Below are 18,145 nucleotides of genomic sequence, written 5' to 3' on the forward strand. Positions count from 1 at the left end.
ACACCAGCTTGGAAGCTAGAGCGCTCCAAGCAGACACTGACACCTGTTGGCCCCAAAGATTGGCGCCCCTTTCGATATTTCTTTATTCTAAATGCAAAGAAACGATCCGATCACTTTCACCTAATTTCCACCAAGCTGTCCAGACCTGTCCATGACTGTAATCGCAGGTTTTTGACCCCATTTCGCCAACATAACGGTGCAAATTCCCTGTAGGTCAAAAGTACACGCCTAGGACACTTTTCCCTAGAAGCTTTACGGTGAGCTGCAGGTCAATTTCAGCGTGCTGCAAATTTCTGTTTTGCCACTGATAGGTGCCTACAGCCTTGTACACCCATCCCAAGGCCTTTCTGAGGCTCCCTTGGCAATTCCCTGCAGTTTAGGTGCGAAACTATAAACCTGCAGAAAACACAACAGGCTGTAATTCTCTGTTGGACCGTTGCGAGCGAAGCGAACACGCCTACGTGTGTCTCTGGTGCTCGCACGCAATGGAACAGTTCCCCTTTGAAATGGACGAGTTTTCACGCGAGAAAACTCTCCATTTTTGCAATCCCTTGCGATGGAACTATGTGTACCTATGAGGGATTAGCAATTAGCTAATCCGGTTCCTGTTCAGAAGGCTCTTGCCTTGGCAAACGCGCATAAACCCTCAGAACTCTACATGGTCAACTGAGTAGCCCATCTAGCGGGGCATTACCATATGTGCCAAAGGGGAGAGAGATATACGCAAGAGCAAGTCATGGCGTTGCATGAGACAAGGGAGAAGGCAAGCTTTCCACTAAAGCTGTGATTTCCTGCACTCACTACTCACTGTAAAGCACTTGGGGAGTAAAAATCAAGGCCCTCTTGAAATGGGTGCCCCCTCTAGCTGATGCTTCTGGCAAATTGCTATAGACCCACCATGTGTCCAATTTGCCTCTCTAGAGTAAATTCCTAGTACCCACCGACTTATAAGTGTAGCGAGGGGGCCTAAATGACTTTGAATTGAGCCTAGACACCCTTTTACTACTCGGCTTCCAATGTCGATCGGTCCAACCAACTCGTGGCGACCTGCCCTTCCCGACTGTGGATGAAACTCTCTGTCGTCGGCCGTTTCACACTAGCCACGCAATGTCCAGCCATTTGTGACTTCAAAAAGAGTCCCAAAAATTAAATAAAAATCATTGGAAAGAAACCAACAACTAAGGTTAGCAGTTGCCACGTCCTCGTGACAATCTTAATCTTGATGGAACAAAAGCTCTTTACTTTGAGAATCATTTCAAGGGTATGGCAACTCTTCAAGTGCTCAGATTCCGAAATCCCTACAACAAAGGCCAAAGACGAAGACTGTTTCGGCTCACAAAAAGAGAGGAATTCTTCCAAACACAGCAAGGGCGAAGGAAATCTTGCAACAAAACATCACTTGACTCGGTTTGTGGATGGAGAACTGTCTTGGAGGCAAAAGCCTCACATAATCTTGCACTTCATCACGATGGAATCACGGCAAAGAGCTCTCTTGCACAAGGGTGTCCATAGTTAAAGTGGCCAAACCTCGCAAGAATTAATCAAGAACCCACTCCATGAGAAAGAAGGGTAGTGAGCTTGAAGAGAGAGCCTTCATGCTCACCACCTGCAAGAACTCATCCCGGCGCTGCATCAAAGATCGTAACCTTGCCTCTACCGAACAGTACCTCTGCTCCCTCGAAATCCAAGCTAGCCACAAAAAGTAGGTCGAAGACTATGTCTGAAACATAAAGTGCCCCAAAGGTCGATATCTGGCCGCGTCAAAACAGAAGGACCTTGTGAGTCATCCAAAGTGATAGATTGTCGATGAGTAGAGAGGAGAGAGCTAAACCACTCCCTCATAGTAGTCATGTGAGTGACAGTGCCAATGTCCACAATCCAAGCTCCTAAGTGAGACAAAGTAAGAGCTATCTCGGTAGTTGCAAGCAATGATAAACCCTTTATTGCCTTCGTGACCCATGTAGAAGCCGACTTTGCCCTCCTCTTGATCCTTCTTCTTTTGACATTCAACTTCCTCATGTCCCTTCTTGCAATAGACACTCCGAATCTTGTTGCTTCCTCTTTGCAGACTCCAAATCTTGCTTCTTCTTGCCTTTGGCATCGCCCACGAAGGTAGGTGAACCTAGTGTGAAAGCCGTAGCAGATATAATATGAGCTGCCTCACAACTTGTCACAAGAATCAGAATCCGAATCAAACTTCTTCAAGCAATTCCTCCGAATGTGTCCTCGTTTACTCCTTCTCAAATCTTCCCCCATAACCAAAATCATCATCCTATTGAGCCTTTTGCTTCTGCTTTGCTTTTTTGGATGACTCTCCAGTCAAGGCCTCGGGGCCTTCCCTAAATCCGACCTCCACAACTAGACCCCCTAATCCAACACCATGGCAACAAGCTCCTCTCGTGTCAAATCAATGGTCCTACCCAAAGTAATCAAGGCTAAATAGGAAGCACTAAACTTGGGAGCGAGATGTGTCATCAAATGATATCCACATCCTCCACAAAGATCAACTTCCCTGTCTGAAGAATAACATGCTGCATCTCCTGCATCTGATGAATGTAATCCTTCATTGACTTGGACTTGGACTTCAGGTATTGTAGATCTTATCCAAATGGTTCAAGATTTGTCCAGATGAGAGAGTTTTGGAGGTCATCTCCTAGGTTTCCCATCAATATCTGGTGCGCAAGGGCTTCTGTGTCTGTGCTCAGCCTTGTGAAACTTTACTAGTACCTAGACATCGGCAGGATTTAGCAAATTTAGTTCAATGTTGCCACTTGTGGCCTGTTTGTAGTGAGTGCCCCATTTTCTATCGATATCTGGTGCGTGGGGGCTTCTTTGTGGCTATGCTCAGCCTTGTGAGGCTTTACTAGTACCTACGTGTAAGGTGGAGCGGAAGTGAATGTTAAACTTTGCTCAAGATGAGTGCTCCGAACTGTGCTCAAGGGTTCCTTTTACTTATGGAAGTGAGAGCCTTCCGTTCCTTTAGTGAGAGAGTGCAATGAACACAAACAAAGTGGCAAACACTATGAATGAAGGTGTTGAGACTGAGAAATAGAGAGAGAAGAATATGACACCAGAATGTTGTCAAACCCTCCTCCAAAGGCCCCACTCTCTATGGCGAGAGCGGTCTACTATTGATTGCACAAATCTCTACAATGCAATGGACTTGCCGACGATGAGGACGACGACGAGACAGGCTGAAAACTGAAAACGCTATGGGCTGAAATCTGCAAATCTTGTATCTGCTGAATTTTGACTCTATGTCGGTGACGACGGCGATGACAATGATGCGACGACGACGCGCTGAAAATGCAGATGCTGAAATCTACGTTTTTCGGGCTGAATCTGCAAACGCTGGCTGATCTGACCGTGCGGCGAGGAACTGCTACGGGAAGGTGAGATCTGCAAGGTTCGGGACTTGATCTGCGGTGTCTACATGCTGAAAACTGAAAACGCTGGTGCAGAAAACTGAACTGTCGCCGGAAACTGCAAAAACACTAGGGCTGATCTGTTGTTTCTGCTAACACTGGGGCTGATCTGTCGCGGGGAAACCGATGCGGTGAAGATCTGCTACCGCAAGGATCATGTCGCGATGTCGTAAGGCTGTAATCTGCAAAATGCTAGAGCTTGAGGCTGATCCAAAAACGCTAGGGCAGATTTGGTGTCTATTGCAAAAACGCTATGGATTCTGCTGTAGGGGGAGTCTTGCTGAGAAGGTGCACTGTTGAACACTTGGTTCCTACTGCCTCTTCTGCCAGAAGCTACTAGCGCTAGGTTTTCTTATATACTTGCTTGTCAAAATTGCCCTACCCAGTTTCCCAACAAAGTCACTTATTAATAATAAGTGAAAAATGGCTAAAATAGAGAAATTAGGTCTGCGCACTGTAAAAATGCTCTTGATGGGTTCTCATGGTAATCTGATAATCATGATGTGTGCAACCAGAGGATATGCCTCTACTCTAAGTGCCTGGACATGCACGGTCTGCGAACACTCACAAAAGTGTGGCCTGTTTGGAGAGCGTGCCTCATTTTCTGCCAGTATCTGGTGCGTGAGGGCTTCTATGTGGCTTTGCTCAGCCTTGTGAGGCTTTAGTAGTACCTAGGCATCAAGGGGATTTGATAGATTTGGTTCAATGTTGCCACTTGTGGCCTGTTTGTAGAGCGTGCCCCATTTTCTGCATTGTCTTCTCATATTACCCATAAGTTTTGGGTCAAGGGGCACTAGGAGGAAGTTCGGTAGATTTTCTAGATCCTTATAGAGGGGAGGGGCAATTGTATAGAGCCTTGTGTATCTCTTTTGATTGCAGAGGTTGCCATGTAGGGCTTGTCTACACTCTCTCTCCATCTTTTCTCTTCGACGTTTTTCTCTCTCCTCTTCTCCTCTCTCCGCCCTGCTCGCATGCCATCATACCTCTGTTGCACTTTGACACCATTGGAGCCTTTGGCCTATCAGTCTCGTCGTGCACCATCAAAATAAGGTTGTAGGTCTCCAATACTGCCTCCATAAGCACTTTCAAATCTTGGTAATTGGTGGCATCAAACTTTTGATCCTATGGACACACTAGCAACATTGCAAACGTCTCTGAAGTAACTCTTGCAACATCTTATCATCAGTGGACCTCCCAAAAAGCTCCAAAAAATCATTCAATGTGTTGTGGACTGTGTCAACTATATCACAAGCACTCTCTGGAACATCCTTCTCTAGTGCATGATCAAGACACTCCATAGTCGCAAGAGAGTCCTCCGTGGGCAATCAACCTGGCTTCAAGGCTCCAAGCAACATCCCATGGATAGATCTCCAAATTCTTCTGCTAGGGCAGATACACCGGCTGACATTGATCCAGAATCAGTCCCCCTCTTTACACTAGCTGAAATCAATCCAAAGGCAGCCCCCTCTACCGCATAAAACACTCCAGCTGGCTGGTTGAAAATCAGCAAAGGTACCGGGCACGGACCGTCGCACATGAATCCCCTCTTGCCTTCAAAACAGAGCCCCAATCTCGTCCAACTCCTCGCTGAAAAACACAGCACTCCTCCAGCGTCTTCAGGCTGAAAAACGCAGGTTCTCAAGGGTTCTTCGCAACATTGAAGCAGAGCACCAGCAACTCTGCTGCACAGGAGTACACGGGTGCACTACACAATCTGCCTAGGAGGGGGGTAGTCCCCCCCTCCCCTATATAGGGGTCCAATCAGAATGCTTGACAAACTCCCAATACCCCATGACCCATAAAAATGTGAATATGAGAGTCACGTGCATATATTCAAGGCACCCCCACAAGAGACAGTATGAGACAAACTGGAATATCCCATAATGCCTAACCTCACAAGGCCAGGCACAATCGCAACAAAGCCCTTACTAGATCTAGATGGGAAACCATCAGATGACTTCCAAAACTCTAACAGAGCCCTATGTAGTCCCTAAAGACACAGTGCCAATAAGATGTCAGAAAAGGACAAATCAGCCCTAGCTGAAGTGAAGAGTGGAGGTTTTCCGAGGTGTAGGAGCTGATGTTAAGGACTTTCTCCTCTGCAATTGATCCTCTCTTCATGCGTGCTTTAGTTTGCTCCTAGTCGAGGGTAGAGTTTGTGCATAGAAACCCATTTTGTGTGTATGGAAAAGCTAATGTTTTCCCATGTTTTATACCTTCTCTCTTAAATTTTTGGCTGAAGTAAAGTTGGCCATGAATAGGGTTTTATTTGTCACATTTTTATGCAAATATGTGAGCGCCTTCGGAGCCTCTTTTGGTAGATAGCTCATGGAAACGCATTCCATGAGACACATGGAGAATTATTTAATTTTCCATCATATGGCCTCTTTTTTTCCTTGAATCTTTGTGGTTTCTTGGTGATTTTTGTTATGAATGCATTCAAGAAGCTGCAATTCTGTGCATGGCTGCTAGTTCTACCTAGTCGAGTGTAGGCGTGTGTAGCTTGTGTTTGCTGGTTGCTTTATGGTACAATTTTTTACCATGAAAAGGAAACCTGATGTACATCGAGCAATCAATGTGGCTGTTTACCTTACTATACTAAACAAAGACCAACTTTTGAAAGACCTTTTTACATAAAAACTTCTATAGCATCCTGGTCGTAACTAGTAAAGTGTTCAAAAGCTTCACTTTATTTACAATAGGAGGAACATTTGTTGAGAGTTTCGGGAGCTTACCACTATGAATGTCAAGATAGGTACACAACAAAAGTTCAAATGCCACAAGAAGCGGAACAGCAATAACCGAATGGCAAGGGGCCCACTGTGGTCAACAAACTGTTAAGGCAGAAAAAAACAAATGCAGCCATAAAATAAGAGATGGTTGTAGAATCTCTCACGTGACGATCGCGAGGAGGTGAAGGGGCAGGAAGAGAAAATCGTCCTCGTGCAGCAATGCCATGGAAGAGCCACAAGGGTAAGAAAATCCACCTGAGAGGGTAACCATAATCAGCCAGCTACAGCATGCTAAAAAAGACAGAGAGGAGATGCTGGCCCAAGAACTGATACATTGTAACTTTCAACACACCTCTTTTCCTAAGGAAACTCCTACTTGTTCATTATGACACCAACATAAAACTCCAAAAATCCTATTTTGCCAAGGATCTACCACAATCTCCTGGTTTATTATACAGCATGATATCCTTAACAAATATTCCCAGTCAAACCAAAGCCCATGCATTCAGATTACTTTTATGAAAAGAAAGGCCCCTCACAGTTAAGCATTCACAAGAAGAACTCAGTGTACAGGATCTTTATCCCTGCTAGGCCTACTTATGACTTCACTGAAACAAAGACTTAAACTAGATGGAAATGAGTGATGGCAAAGAGGACTTTGTAGCTAGGCATGGCCAAATGACTCACTCCAATGAGCAAAGCGAACACTTCCACCCAAATTGCACAACATGGCAAGTAGAATAGCATGGTAGTAGGTACTACTAAAAATCGATGCAAATCATAGTACTGCTTCTCTCATGTACCATCCTACCATGATATCACCACTGCCTCGTCTTTAAAAGGTTTAAGGCCATTAACAACTTTATTTACATGTCAGTCAAACTTCAGACTAAAATAAACGTGACTCATAAACGTGAGAAATGAAATTGTTCTAATCTCAAAGATCATTTTGCCTCTCACACATACCACCATGACAGGTCAGTCCTAGAGGTAATTTTGGCAATCAAAAGGAGTGTGAAGCACAAAAGGGCACAGTAGGCAGCCAGGGTTTGAAGCGACTTCACGATGTGAGAACATGACACCAGCCTCCGGGTTCGCATTGTGAAGTATTTATGGATGTGTCCAGAATGGCACCCCTTCTTCAATGCATTCAATCAGCCTTTAGTGTGCCCATGTCGCAAGGAACCATCCCCTGGTTCTACTGCATTTGTCACAACATCTTCTGTAAAACCATGGATGACTTGCTGCTACTGAAGAAACCCATGCAAGCAAGCTGCCGCAAAGCCTCGCTGTCCATAATTATAATGCAACGAAATTTTTCCAAGCTCACAGTGCAAGCGTCTCTATTGCGGAACCGATCTCCCAACTCTGTTTGCATCTGCGAAGAATAGAGTGGAATGTTAACAACTAACATCAGGCGCTGTGTCTATTGAAGAACTCTGCCTGTGAACAAAACCCATAGACCTGCTCGATGAGCTGAGATCGTAGATGTTTGTTAGCTCAAGTAGGTGATACTAAGTCAGTATTTGCCCAAAACGGAGCAAACAGAAAAGATGTATGGTTCTCCCGCTCACGCTGCGTCTTGAGTTCAAAACTGAAACAAGCAAGTCAATTCTCTCTCTCTCTCTCTCTCTCTCTCTTTGATACCAAATGGAACGAGCTACATATTACCTTATACATATAGCCATCCCTCACACGACTATTCGGCATGGGCCCCTTCACGATTTACTTGTTAGGTACGTAACAATGTGAACTCAAAGGAAAAATTAGGCTGGTTACACACTACTGCATTGCCTGCTACTTTCCTCTGCATTCACCAATCATGCGTATCCAACTATGAAATGGTAGCCCCTTGTGCATACACAATGCCAAACATCCTTGCACGCCAATTCCTTATTGGCAGCCAGCTCGACACCAAAACGCAGGTGGATTTGACGGGGTCTCATTGCTACCCAAATATGGCTCTAACATTGCCAATTCTCTTGGACCAATCAGCGCTTAAGCTTTGTCTTCCTTTTTCATTGCTTAAAGATGGCAATGTGTAATAACCGTCATTGCAGCCCCGGCCGCCATTTCAATTGACCACCATGTTTTGGACGGGTGCCCATTTGAAAATGGCGATGCATGACCTCCCTTGGTATTGAGGTTTCATCCCTCTCTTATTGGTGCCACCAATAAGAGAGGATTCTCACCATTTGTCCATGTGCTTCATTCAATATTTGTAGAAAGGAAGACGTGTACTCAATGATAGGTTTCATTGGGCATGTGCACCAACATCAAGCTTTAATCGTTGTTGTGCAAATACTCTCTCTCTCTCTCTCTCTCTCTCTCTCTCTCTCTCTCTCCTTGCCTTCAAACCACTCATTATGACTTCCTTTGGAGATGCCTTAAAGTCATAGGCAAGATTAGCTACATTCCAACCGTTTGAGCCAACAAACAAGCAAAATAGCTCAAAGCAAATCTGAGGATGGGTTGTTGTGAACACTAGCTTCGGGCAATTCATGCAAGTATAACAAAGCTTAGAGCAAAAAATAGTAAGTCTCTCAAACCATGGACAAACAAGTAAAAATTTTGTGAGGCATGCCATACACACAACCCTCTTTGCAAGTCATCATTACAAGTGCATTTGTAATATCTTAGTCTGTATGCTCCATGAATTTTATTTAGACCGTTAGAGGTTTATGGTGGATAGATAAGGTTTGTACTTAAGTTTTCAATGGCATAGTTTAAACAAACGTAATCAAGTACTCAAAAACTTATGAGAAAAGTTGAAGAAGCTAGGGTGTCATGTGATTGAGGAACACCATATTGACTAAAGGAGGAAATCATGCAGCCGATGTGGTAGGCTAAATCCATGACACATACAAGTGGCTAGAAGTAGGCGAAGGGTTAAAGAATCTATGAGACAAAGGGTGCACACCTCATGGGTGAATTGCACATGACAATTTAAAGAGGATACACATGGAAGGAACCAAGGATTCTCTTCCCAACACACCTCCCCTTGAACACTTTGCGTGAGCAACAACAAGAAAAGATACATCAAGATGACATCATGACAATGGCCCTTGAGACAACATGTCTTCAATATAAAGTACATGCCTTCGGTAGAGACTATAACATGCCTCCCCTCAAGGAAAAGGTCAACAAACATATGGACCAATCAATAAAACAAGAATGTTCAACAAAAGCTACCTCGACAAAAATAGGGACAAGCAAATAATTAGTTGCAAAATCATCACCGATGTAAATGAACACATATATTTTGAAGCCTTAATTATACTTTAGGCATAACCTTACCTTAGCATAAGTTACGTTTTTGGGTGCATAACCATGCATCATTTTCACATACATTTTCAAACTAACATGCATATAACTGAAATTAAGGAGAAGATTATCAACATGAGACGACACAAGATTAAGGGCCAGATTTTCTAAAGACGTCTCTCCCTCAAAAGGCTTTTCATTACTCATGCTCTTGGAGCTCTTTACAACAAAGAGAAACTTGATTATACATAGGACCGTGGAGGCTAAGATCTTCATGACCCAAACAACTTAGCAGCTTCCCTGATCATTATTTGTCATTCTCTCTTCTTCAAAGCATCAACAAATAATCAATACGAGTTATATCAAAGAAAACAATGGAATTCATAAGGCTTTGGTTATGAGCTTCACAAGAAGAAGGTCCATAGGATAGTAGTAGATGGAATACTAATGTATCTTTTGAAATTTCAATCAATTTCTGATAATCCTGTCAAATAATCATTGTCATCTCATAATTAGTTTAGATATCTTCTACAAAGTTGTAGAGCTTGAAAAGAGCAAAATTTTGATTTTAAAAAATTGCAATCAGACCTCGTATGAGCAAGCTATGCCCGATTTAGTGAAGACTATGTCCCTCTCTCCCCTTTTAGAAATAGTAACTTTGAATTTCAAAGAGGAGGTGGAAGAGTCCAAAGTATGAGAGTATGATCGTGAATTTTTAGCCTCTTTTGATGTTTTTGACGGGGTATATGAATGTTCTAAGCCCTCATCCTGATCCAAAGGCCCTTCTACCCACTTTGCCTCTTGTTCTCATCCATCATAAGCTGTATTTTGCTGTTTTTAGTCTCCTCAAATTCTTATGAGATCTTAGGAGAATGTTCCATGCACTTATAAAGTGGCATTCATCTTTTGGCACTTCTTTATCCATGAGTGCACTTCCTTGCATGCCTCATTGTCCTTTAAAGTGTGCTTTCTCTCTTTAATATAGTCATCTCTAGAGAGACAAAGGCCACAATTAAGCCTAAAATACATTTGATGACATACCCCTCCTTTGAACTCATACTCGTTCTTGAATATGCATGGATGAAGTGGAAGATAGTCCATTTTTTTCTTGGGATCCACATTTAAGCGATAATACTTTCCTTAAACTAGATGGTGAGTTGAAAAGGAGTTTTGGCTAACTCGTTCCTTGAAAACATTAGCGTACACAAAGAACATTTTAATGCACATTGAGAGAAAGTAAACATTGTTTTAAATCATTCGATACTTTGTATCTTGATATCTTAGTTTACGTGTAAGCCATGAAGGGAATTTAACCCTTGCAATAAAGGAAGAGACTCCTTTAAATGGAACTCTTGTATCCATTTAGCATCTTCAAATGGATAATTCTTAAACTTAATCGAATATCCGCATATTAGCTTTTCACTTCTCAGAACATTGTCTTCATGCTAAGGATAGACTCAGGTTGTAGGATCTCCTCTTATTCATCAAACTTTGGAGGATCCTCTTCAATGGGGTCCACTTGAGATGTATCTTGAAATGGCTTACGTAGCCTCCCATGAAATGCATCATCCATATGCCAATGCTTAGGTGGGATTGGCAAAGGTTACAACCATCCAGGAGCCTTGTGTCTATCATACTTGACCTTTTGGACATACCATGCATTACTTTACATAGTCTTGAATGTCTTATAATGGACCAATACAAATAAGCTTCTATTGCTTGGGTTGTGGATTGAATACAATGGTGTCATGCATAAAGAGTTGCGTGTAATTCATACTAACCTTTTTACGTAGATTTTTGTTATGTATAGTCATGAAGCATGCAATAGAATCCATCTTTTAGTGAGAATGATTCATAGTTTTTCTCATTCTCCAAGTTAGCCAAAATAGTCACATAGTCTCCATCTTCTGCATATTGCTAATCATGTCCGTAAGGTCACGATTGTTTGCAATAGAGACAACATTGACCCTAGGCTTACGTGAGAGTGCATCTATAATCACATTTTGCTTTCTCAAAATGGGAGCTATGTGAATAATGAAATTACGAAAGAAAATTAACCCACCTCATTTATTTGTCAAAAAGCTTGGTTTGTGTAAGAAAGTGATTGATACTTTGATGGTCTATTTGTACGATGAAAGGCATCCCTAGCATGTTGTGCTTTCATAAATCTACTAGATAAATAATATATGCAATTCTTTTTCATAGATTTCGAGTACTTGCTTTTGTAGGTATAATGGATGACTTTGATAAGCAATCGAATGTTCTTCTTGGGAAAGGACTACCCCAATGCTATCACCATGTGCATGGCAAAGGACCTTAAATGTCAACCCTTGCATCTTGGGTCATAAAGATGGATTATGTTGTGCTTCACAAAACCTTTGTATTGAATACCTTATTGTATGAGTTCCTTGTGTTAAGCTTCAACTTTCATAAAAGTGATTTTATTCCAATTAATCTCATTAGGTGAATTACTCTCTATGGTGATCTTTAAGCACCTTATGTTCTTTTATTTGTCTATTTCCTTTAATCAAATCATTTAGAAGCTAGATAAAAGAATACTACTCCCAAAGAGTATATGCTAGGACTATTCTCTACCTTGTGTAAGAGAAAAAAATCCTTAAGCTCCGATATCAATGAAATAAAGGTTTTGATTACTTAGGCATAAACTCACCTTAGCGTAGGAAGTTACATTTTTAGGTGCATAACCAAGCATCATTTTCACATACATATTCAAACTAGCATGCTTATAACCAAAATTAAGGAGAAAATTGTTAACATGAGGTAACACAAGATTGAAGGCCGGATTTCATAAGGTCGACCCCCCTCAAAAGGCTTTCATTATTCATGCTCTTGGAGAGAAGCTTGAGTATACGTAAGACCATGGAGGTAAGATCTCCATGACCCAAGCAACTTGATGGCTTCCTTGATCATCATGCGTTCTTTTCTTCTTCAAAGTATCAACAAATAAGTATATAGTAGAGCAAAGGAGTGGAATCCATAGGGCTTTGTTTATGAGCTTGATAGTAAGAATCTCTATGGTGTAGCAATACATGGAATGCTAATAGAGACTCATGAAATTTTAGGCAGTAATCACGTCAGATGTCCTATGTAATCTCAAAATTAGCTTTTTCCATCTTCTATGAAGCTATAGAGATTGAAGAAATTCAATTTTGATAAAAAAAAATTGCAATCTGACCTCATATGGAGCGAGCTATGCATGGTTTAGTGAAGACTACTTCCCTCCTTTTGCAAAAATAGTAACTTTGAATTTCAAGGAGGAGGTGGAAGAGCCCAAAGTACAGGAATATGAACATGGAGTTTTATCCTCTTTTGGAATTTTTGAACAGGCATATTAATTTTTAAGGTCCTCATGCCTATCCATATGCCCTTCTATCCACTTTGCCTCCCATCCTAAGTCATATTTTGCCATTTTGAGTCTCATAAAATTCTTGTGAGATACATCTTTTGGCACTTCCTTGCATGCTCATTGTCCTTCGATTGACATGTTCTTTCTCTCTCTAATATAGTCATTTCTAGATAGAGAAAGGCCATGGTAAAGCCTAAATAACATCAAATTTTTTTTTTTGACATATCTCAAACAGAAGGAGTGAGGCATATTACAACTTGCATATCAAACGGTTTAGAACCAAGAAAATAATGGCCCCTATTACACTTCAGTATCCCCTTTTTTCCCTAGTGTTGACCATGTTCACATAACAATTTGCAGCCTCCATAGAAAACCAAGAATGTAGGACTCGCACCAAGAATGTAGGACTCAATATGGGCAACATTGAGCATCCACGGAGGAGAGTTTTGTAATGGAATTGATATTTTATTATCTAGTGCAGTTGACAGGTGGAAAAGGCTTAATCGAGCAAAGGCCTATGTGAAAAGATATACATTTTATTATTTAAGTGCTCTTTATGAGCTTTGACCATTTATGACCGACCGGCCAGTTTGTACTCACTTTGACCATTCAAGAAATCTATAAAGTAAATACGTGCAAAAGGGAAATGGTCACTCTTGCATGGGGGGAGATTGCACCCAGCGTCTGTGTCATTCTTCTCCTCCCTCACTTCTCCTCTCATCGTGCGGGCATAGCACTCCGCCCTGGGAGGTGCGCTGCAAGTTCTCACTTACTCTTTCTCGCTCTCTGTCTCTCTATGTTTGCGTATGACATTGATTATGTGCTATGGGATTTGCCAGGTAAGCAGACTTGTGTGTTTCATGGATTGTAATATGTTGTTTTTTGGTATTTTGCAGGGACATCGGGCCTCCGTTTGTAGCAGTGGTATCAGAGCACGGACTATGCTCTCGGGATTGCAGCGAGCATGACTATGGAGACTTACAATATTAGAGATAAGTTATGCTTACCTTGGACTTAAATTTTGTTATTCATCATTGTGAAAAGACGATTATTACTAATTTTGCGAGAGCGGTAAGAGTGTTGGTATTGATTATTACTTTGGATTCTCTATTTAGTGAGTAAGAATGATCATATGATTAGTTTAACTAGCTGCCTACTTGTGGTGTATTTGGATGTCATGATCAATTGAATAAGATGCATACAATGTACCTAATACATGGCGACATATATATGTATGTATTGCATGTACTATTAGTATGGCTTAGAGAAGACAAATAAGGAACAATTAGAGCCGAATGAAATGTTTTTTTTTAGTGTAATTGGTGAAGTAGAAAGGGAGATGTAAGCATGATGATGTAGTGGAGCTCCTGAGAGGCCACGATGTTGGTGTTTTTTGGGCAAATTGTGTTGTTATTCACCCGGCCAATACCTTTGCATAATGTTACTATACAACATAAAATGACGAAATAATGGTGATGGAATAGACGCAACATTTTTCATGGCAAGCAATAGATGAGTTTTGTGCTCCCGCTTTCGTCAGCTGACGGCCCACCAACTCGGGTGCGTATCACGCGCCACCCTCATGCTAGTTCATGGCAGACACCTTGCCAATCATCTGCCAGTCATAGCCACCCACCTTTGCCGTTTAACAACCGTCTGGTGTCACAACATTCATTGCTTCTATATACCAACGAGAGTTAGTTCCCACACATGCAAAGTAACACCTTCTACTGCTAGACTACCCGATAACCCCCCTATTGATCGAGGGCCCTCAGCATCCCTTAACAAGTTACCTACCCACTTTAGACAGCGGGGCTGTAGGACGAAATATGGGCCATCGAACCACATGTGTGCGACAGCAACAACTACTTTGACTACTCACCGCCAATTGCGCATGTAGTGATAGCCACCTTCGTAAAAATGTGTTGCCAACAACCACCTCTGAACCATCTCTCTCTCCCTCGTTTTGTTTGTGGGTGCTACTTTTTAGCGGTAAACTGGTGCCAACTAGCTTGTCTCTCCTGACTCCCAAAATCACCCACCATGCCAACAAGCAATATGCACAGACGGACGACCCGTATGGCGGCTCTCTCTACCTGCTCACCAACTAGAATAGTCTTATTTTCTCTCACACTCTCTTTATTGAACAAAAAGCCGCCATGCAAAACTGCACAAGGGGCGGCCTCACCTGCAGCCCCACACCCCTGCCACCTCATGTCGCAGATGAGTTGCACTTATCTCTTGCTCCTACTGTGCTGGCCAATCAACCCACCTTTTTCACGTTCTCTCTTTCTCTCTTGCCACCACCCAATGGCCATGAGGTGCTCATCTCTCCCTTTTTCTCTCTCTCACAGCCGTTACCTATACTAGAAGTGGACACTGTCTCGTTCTCCCACCTCCCACTCTCTCTCTCTCTCTCTCTCTCTCTCTCTCTCTCTCTCTCTCTCTCTCTCTCTCTCTCTCTCTCTCTCTCTCTCTCTCTCTCTCTCTCTCTCTCTCTCTCTCTCTAATTTTTCCACGCACTGTAGATGCAATCTTTGTTGTGCCATGAGTAATGGAGCTCAAAAAACTCCCAGCCGTGCTCTTGCTTCCCAAGTCCTTGACCGAAAGGGGTGATAAGATCAGCCTCTTGAATGGTCCTAGATCACAAACAATGATTGTTTCAGGTTGAAGGCCTTTGTGGAAACCAACGTGCACTTGGTGCTAGCACCATGTGCGTCGCCAGATAGCAGCTGGAGCAAGAAAGGGGTCTGAGGCAAACACACTGCACTCATTAGCGTCTACCATTTTGCTACTAGCGTTACGCCTTCAAGATTTGTCCTTTGCTGGATAGACGAAGCTTGGTAGAGACCGCTGCAATCCTTTCTCAAATGACGTCTGATCCATGCGCATCGACGATGATGCTGACAATTTTAGTCTTTCACTTTACTTCATTTTATTTTAGTACTGAACATTAGATTATATTTACACTGATTGTATCAGTTTTGATTCAAATATAATTTTAGCCTTTGAAGGCGTTTAATGTAACATTTTATTTCATTTCATTTCTCGCTCTTTCCCCCTCGTCTGCTACATCTGACACCTCCACAACAGTGCCCCCCCCCCCCCCCCCCCCCCCCCCCCCTCCCACGACCGAGGCTACTTACAGAAGCGGACATCAACACAACTCTTTAGTGACCAATGCAATACTTTCTCGGACAACGCCCGATCTCAGGCACCCACGTACAGTGACGATGATCATGATAATTTTAATGTGGCGATTTTAGGCTTTTAGTTTTAATCTTTCAGTCTTTTACTATACTTCATTTTATTTTATTTATACCCAAGCATTGGAATATATACACAAGGATTGTATCAGTTTGCTTTCATACGTAATATTTTGGCATTTTGAAGACGGTTAATATAACATTTCATTTCATTTTCTCTTCCTCTTTCCCCCCTCAACCAAACTGCGGACCCTACCTTTGTATTTGATTATCCACAACCTCGCAAGTCGATGACTTTTTGGCACCCACACCCACACTCACTTGTCAATTCGAATGCTATATGCATACACACACACACACATATCGAGAGTGTCTCGTTAATGCGCAAACCAGAATCTACTTAATTGATCCTTCTTCTTTTACTCAAGCTAGTTCCACATTTACTCTGCCCTAATTTTGAATGACAAGGCTATACCTCGTGTGGTCTGATGCACTAATCACATTTACACACATATGTTTGCTATATGATTTAGCTTGCTACGTCATCATTATCTTTCTTTTGCAGGCACATTCTCCCCATAGCGTCTAGCACGACATGAATTTGTAACAAAGCTTAGGAAGGGGAGATTGTTAACACCGCACAATGGGTGACCTTTAGTGATGCTATTTTTAGCATACAATGCTTCATTTTTTGACAGACATATCATTTGTATATGCACTCTACATGAGTTTCAGATTGTATATTTCATGCTACCATGATGCCTAGGAGTTGTAGAGATGCACACAATTTTATGCATCTCATGGGCGGTCGGACATATTTTTTATGCCCTAGGTATAAAAGTGAAATTTAGGTCATTTTCACTTTACCTTTTGAGAGTATAGCTTTCATGGAAAGCTTGTGAGGAAGGGGGAGATTGTGATGCTTGTAGTGGAGCTTCCTCTTGTGCTTCTACTCCTTCGATGGCATGCAATTGAAAGTTGAGTACTCTTCCTCTTCTATCTCCGTGTCAATTGCGCTATTGGTGTGTGGTTAAGTATTAATTAGTCTCTAGTTATTGCTTTTCTCTCTCATTTCTCTTCTACTTTTCTTGATTGGTGAGCTCTTTGAGCTTCTAATCTATGTGTGTGAGTGAATAATGAGTGTGTGCACTGTTGCCCTCTTGATTTGGGAGATTAGAAAGTAAGCATTGAGTAGCACACTATTTGCATTGCATTTCCTTCTTCTTCTCTCTCTTGATTAGGATCCACTTCTTGCACATTCATTGACTCCACGCCTCCATGCAATCACGAGGTTTTGAACCATCGATTTGACAATTATGTCGGTGAATTGAGCTATGCTACAACCTGCCAACATTGGCGTCGTTGTCGGGGATAGGTTGCCTAAGTTAGTAGAGTCGTTAATGTGTAGAAGTGTCACTAACCATCAATCAAAGTAGTTTAGATTTTAGATTAGCTAGTGGTGATGGTGAATGATTGATTTGTGACAAGATTTTGACTAAGAAATTGTGTGTATTTTTTGTGTTTTCCCTCTTTTTCACTAATTTTGACACTAATTTGTGACTAATTTACTAATAATTTTTGTGCTAAACATGTGTGTATGCCTAAGTAGAGGCTTGTAATCACTCTTTTCAAAGAAAATTGCACAATTTTCATGTGGATTTGAGTGATTTTTAGTGTGTTTAAGGGGATTTTTTCACTAATTATACTCTCTAATTACTCACTAATTACATGTGATTATGATGCAATGCATAGATAAATGAAGCATTGGATGTGTACTCATTGCTGAAATGTGTGTAATTTCCATGAATTTGATGCTACACATAAGTTTTTTGTGATTGGTTGTGTGTAGGTGAAATGTGGTTAATCGGTTGCTAAGTACACACATGTGTGTAGGCATCATTGGAGTTGGAATTTGACGCAAATCTTGATGTAAATGTGCATGCACTAACCTACTCAATTGCTGATTTAGGTGCATGATTTAATTAAAAATTAGGCGCATCAAAATTGGTGCCATTTTGTGTGTATTTGTGTATGCCTATGTATAGGCAAAGTGCACAAAATTGACTACAATTGTATGGCAATTTTGATGCTAATTGGTTGATTTGGAGCAATCGGATGTTTATGATTATGAAATTAATTATGGTGAATGGT

General features: G+C 41.8%; 1 protein-coding gene across 2 annotated transcripts in view; it reads right to left on the minus strand.

Moving 5' to 3' along the window:
• The window catches only part of LOC147431469 (uncharacterized), a 123,403-nt gene extending 116,002 nt beyond the window's left edge, over positions 1–7,401 (minus strand). For both annotated transcript variants that reach the window (XM_086494068.1, XM_086494069.1), the window contains exons 1-3: positions 7,124–7,401; positions 6,322–6,412; positions 6,161–6,245 (exon numbers count right to left, since the gene is read on the minus strand). In XM_086494068.1, the coding sequence (XP_086350194.1) occupies positions 6,161–6,245; positions 6,322–6,412; positions 7,124–7,257 (310 nt within the window). In that variant the 5' untranslated portion in view covers positions 7,258–7,401. The remainder of the gene's footprint in view (positions 1–6,160; positions 6,246–6,321; positions 6,413–7,123) is intronic.
• Between the last annotated feature and the right edge of the window lie 10,744 nt (positions 7,402–18,145).

This window comes from Adiantum capillus-veneris, chromosome 21, assembly GCF_014529385.1.
Source record: "Adiantum capillus-veneris isolate H3 chromosome 21, ASM1452938v2, whole genome shotgun sequence".
In the NCBI taxonomy this organism is placed as follows: domain Eukaryota; kingdom Viridiplantae; phylum Streptophyta; class Polypodiopsida; order Polypodiales; family Pteridaceae; genus Adiantum; species Adiantum capillus-veneris.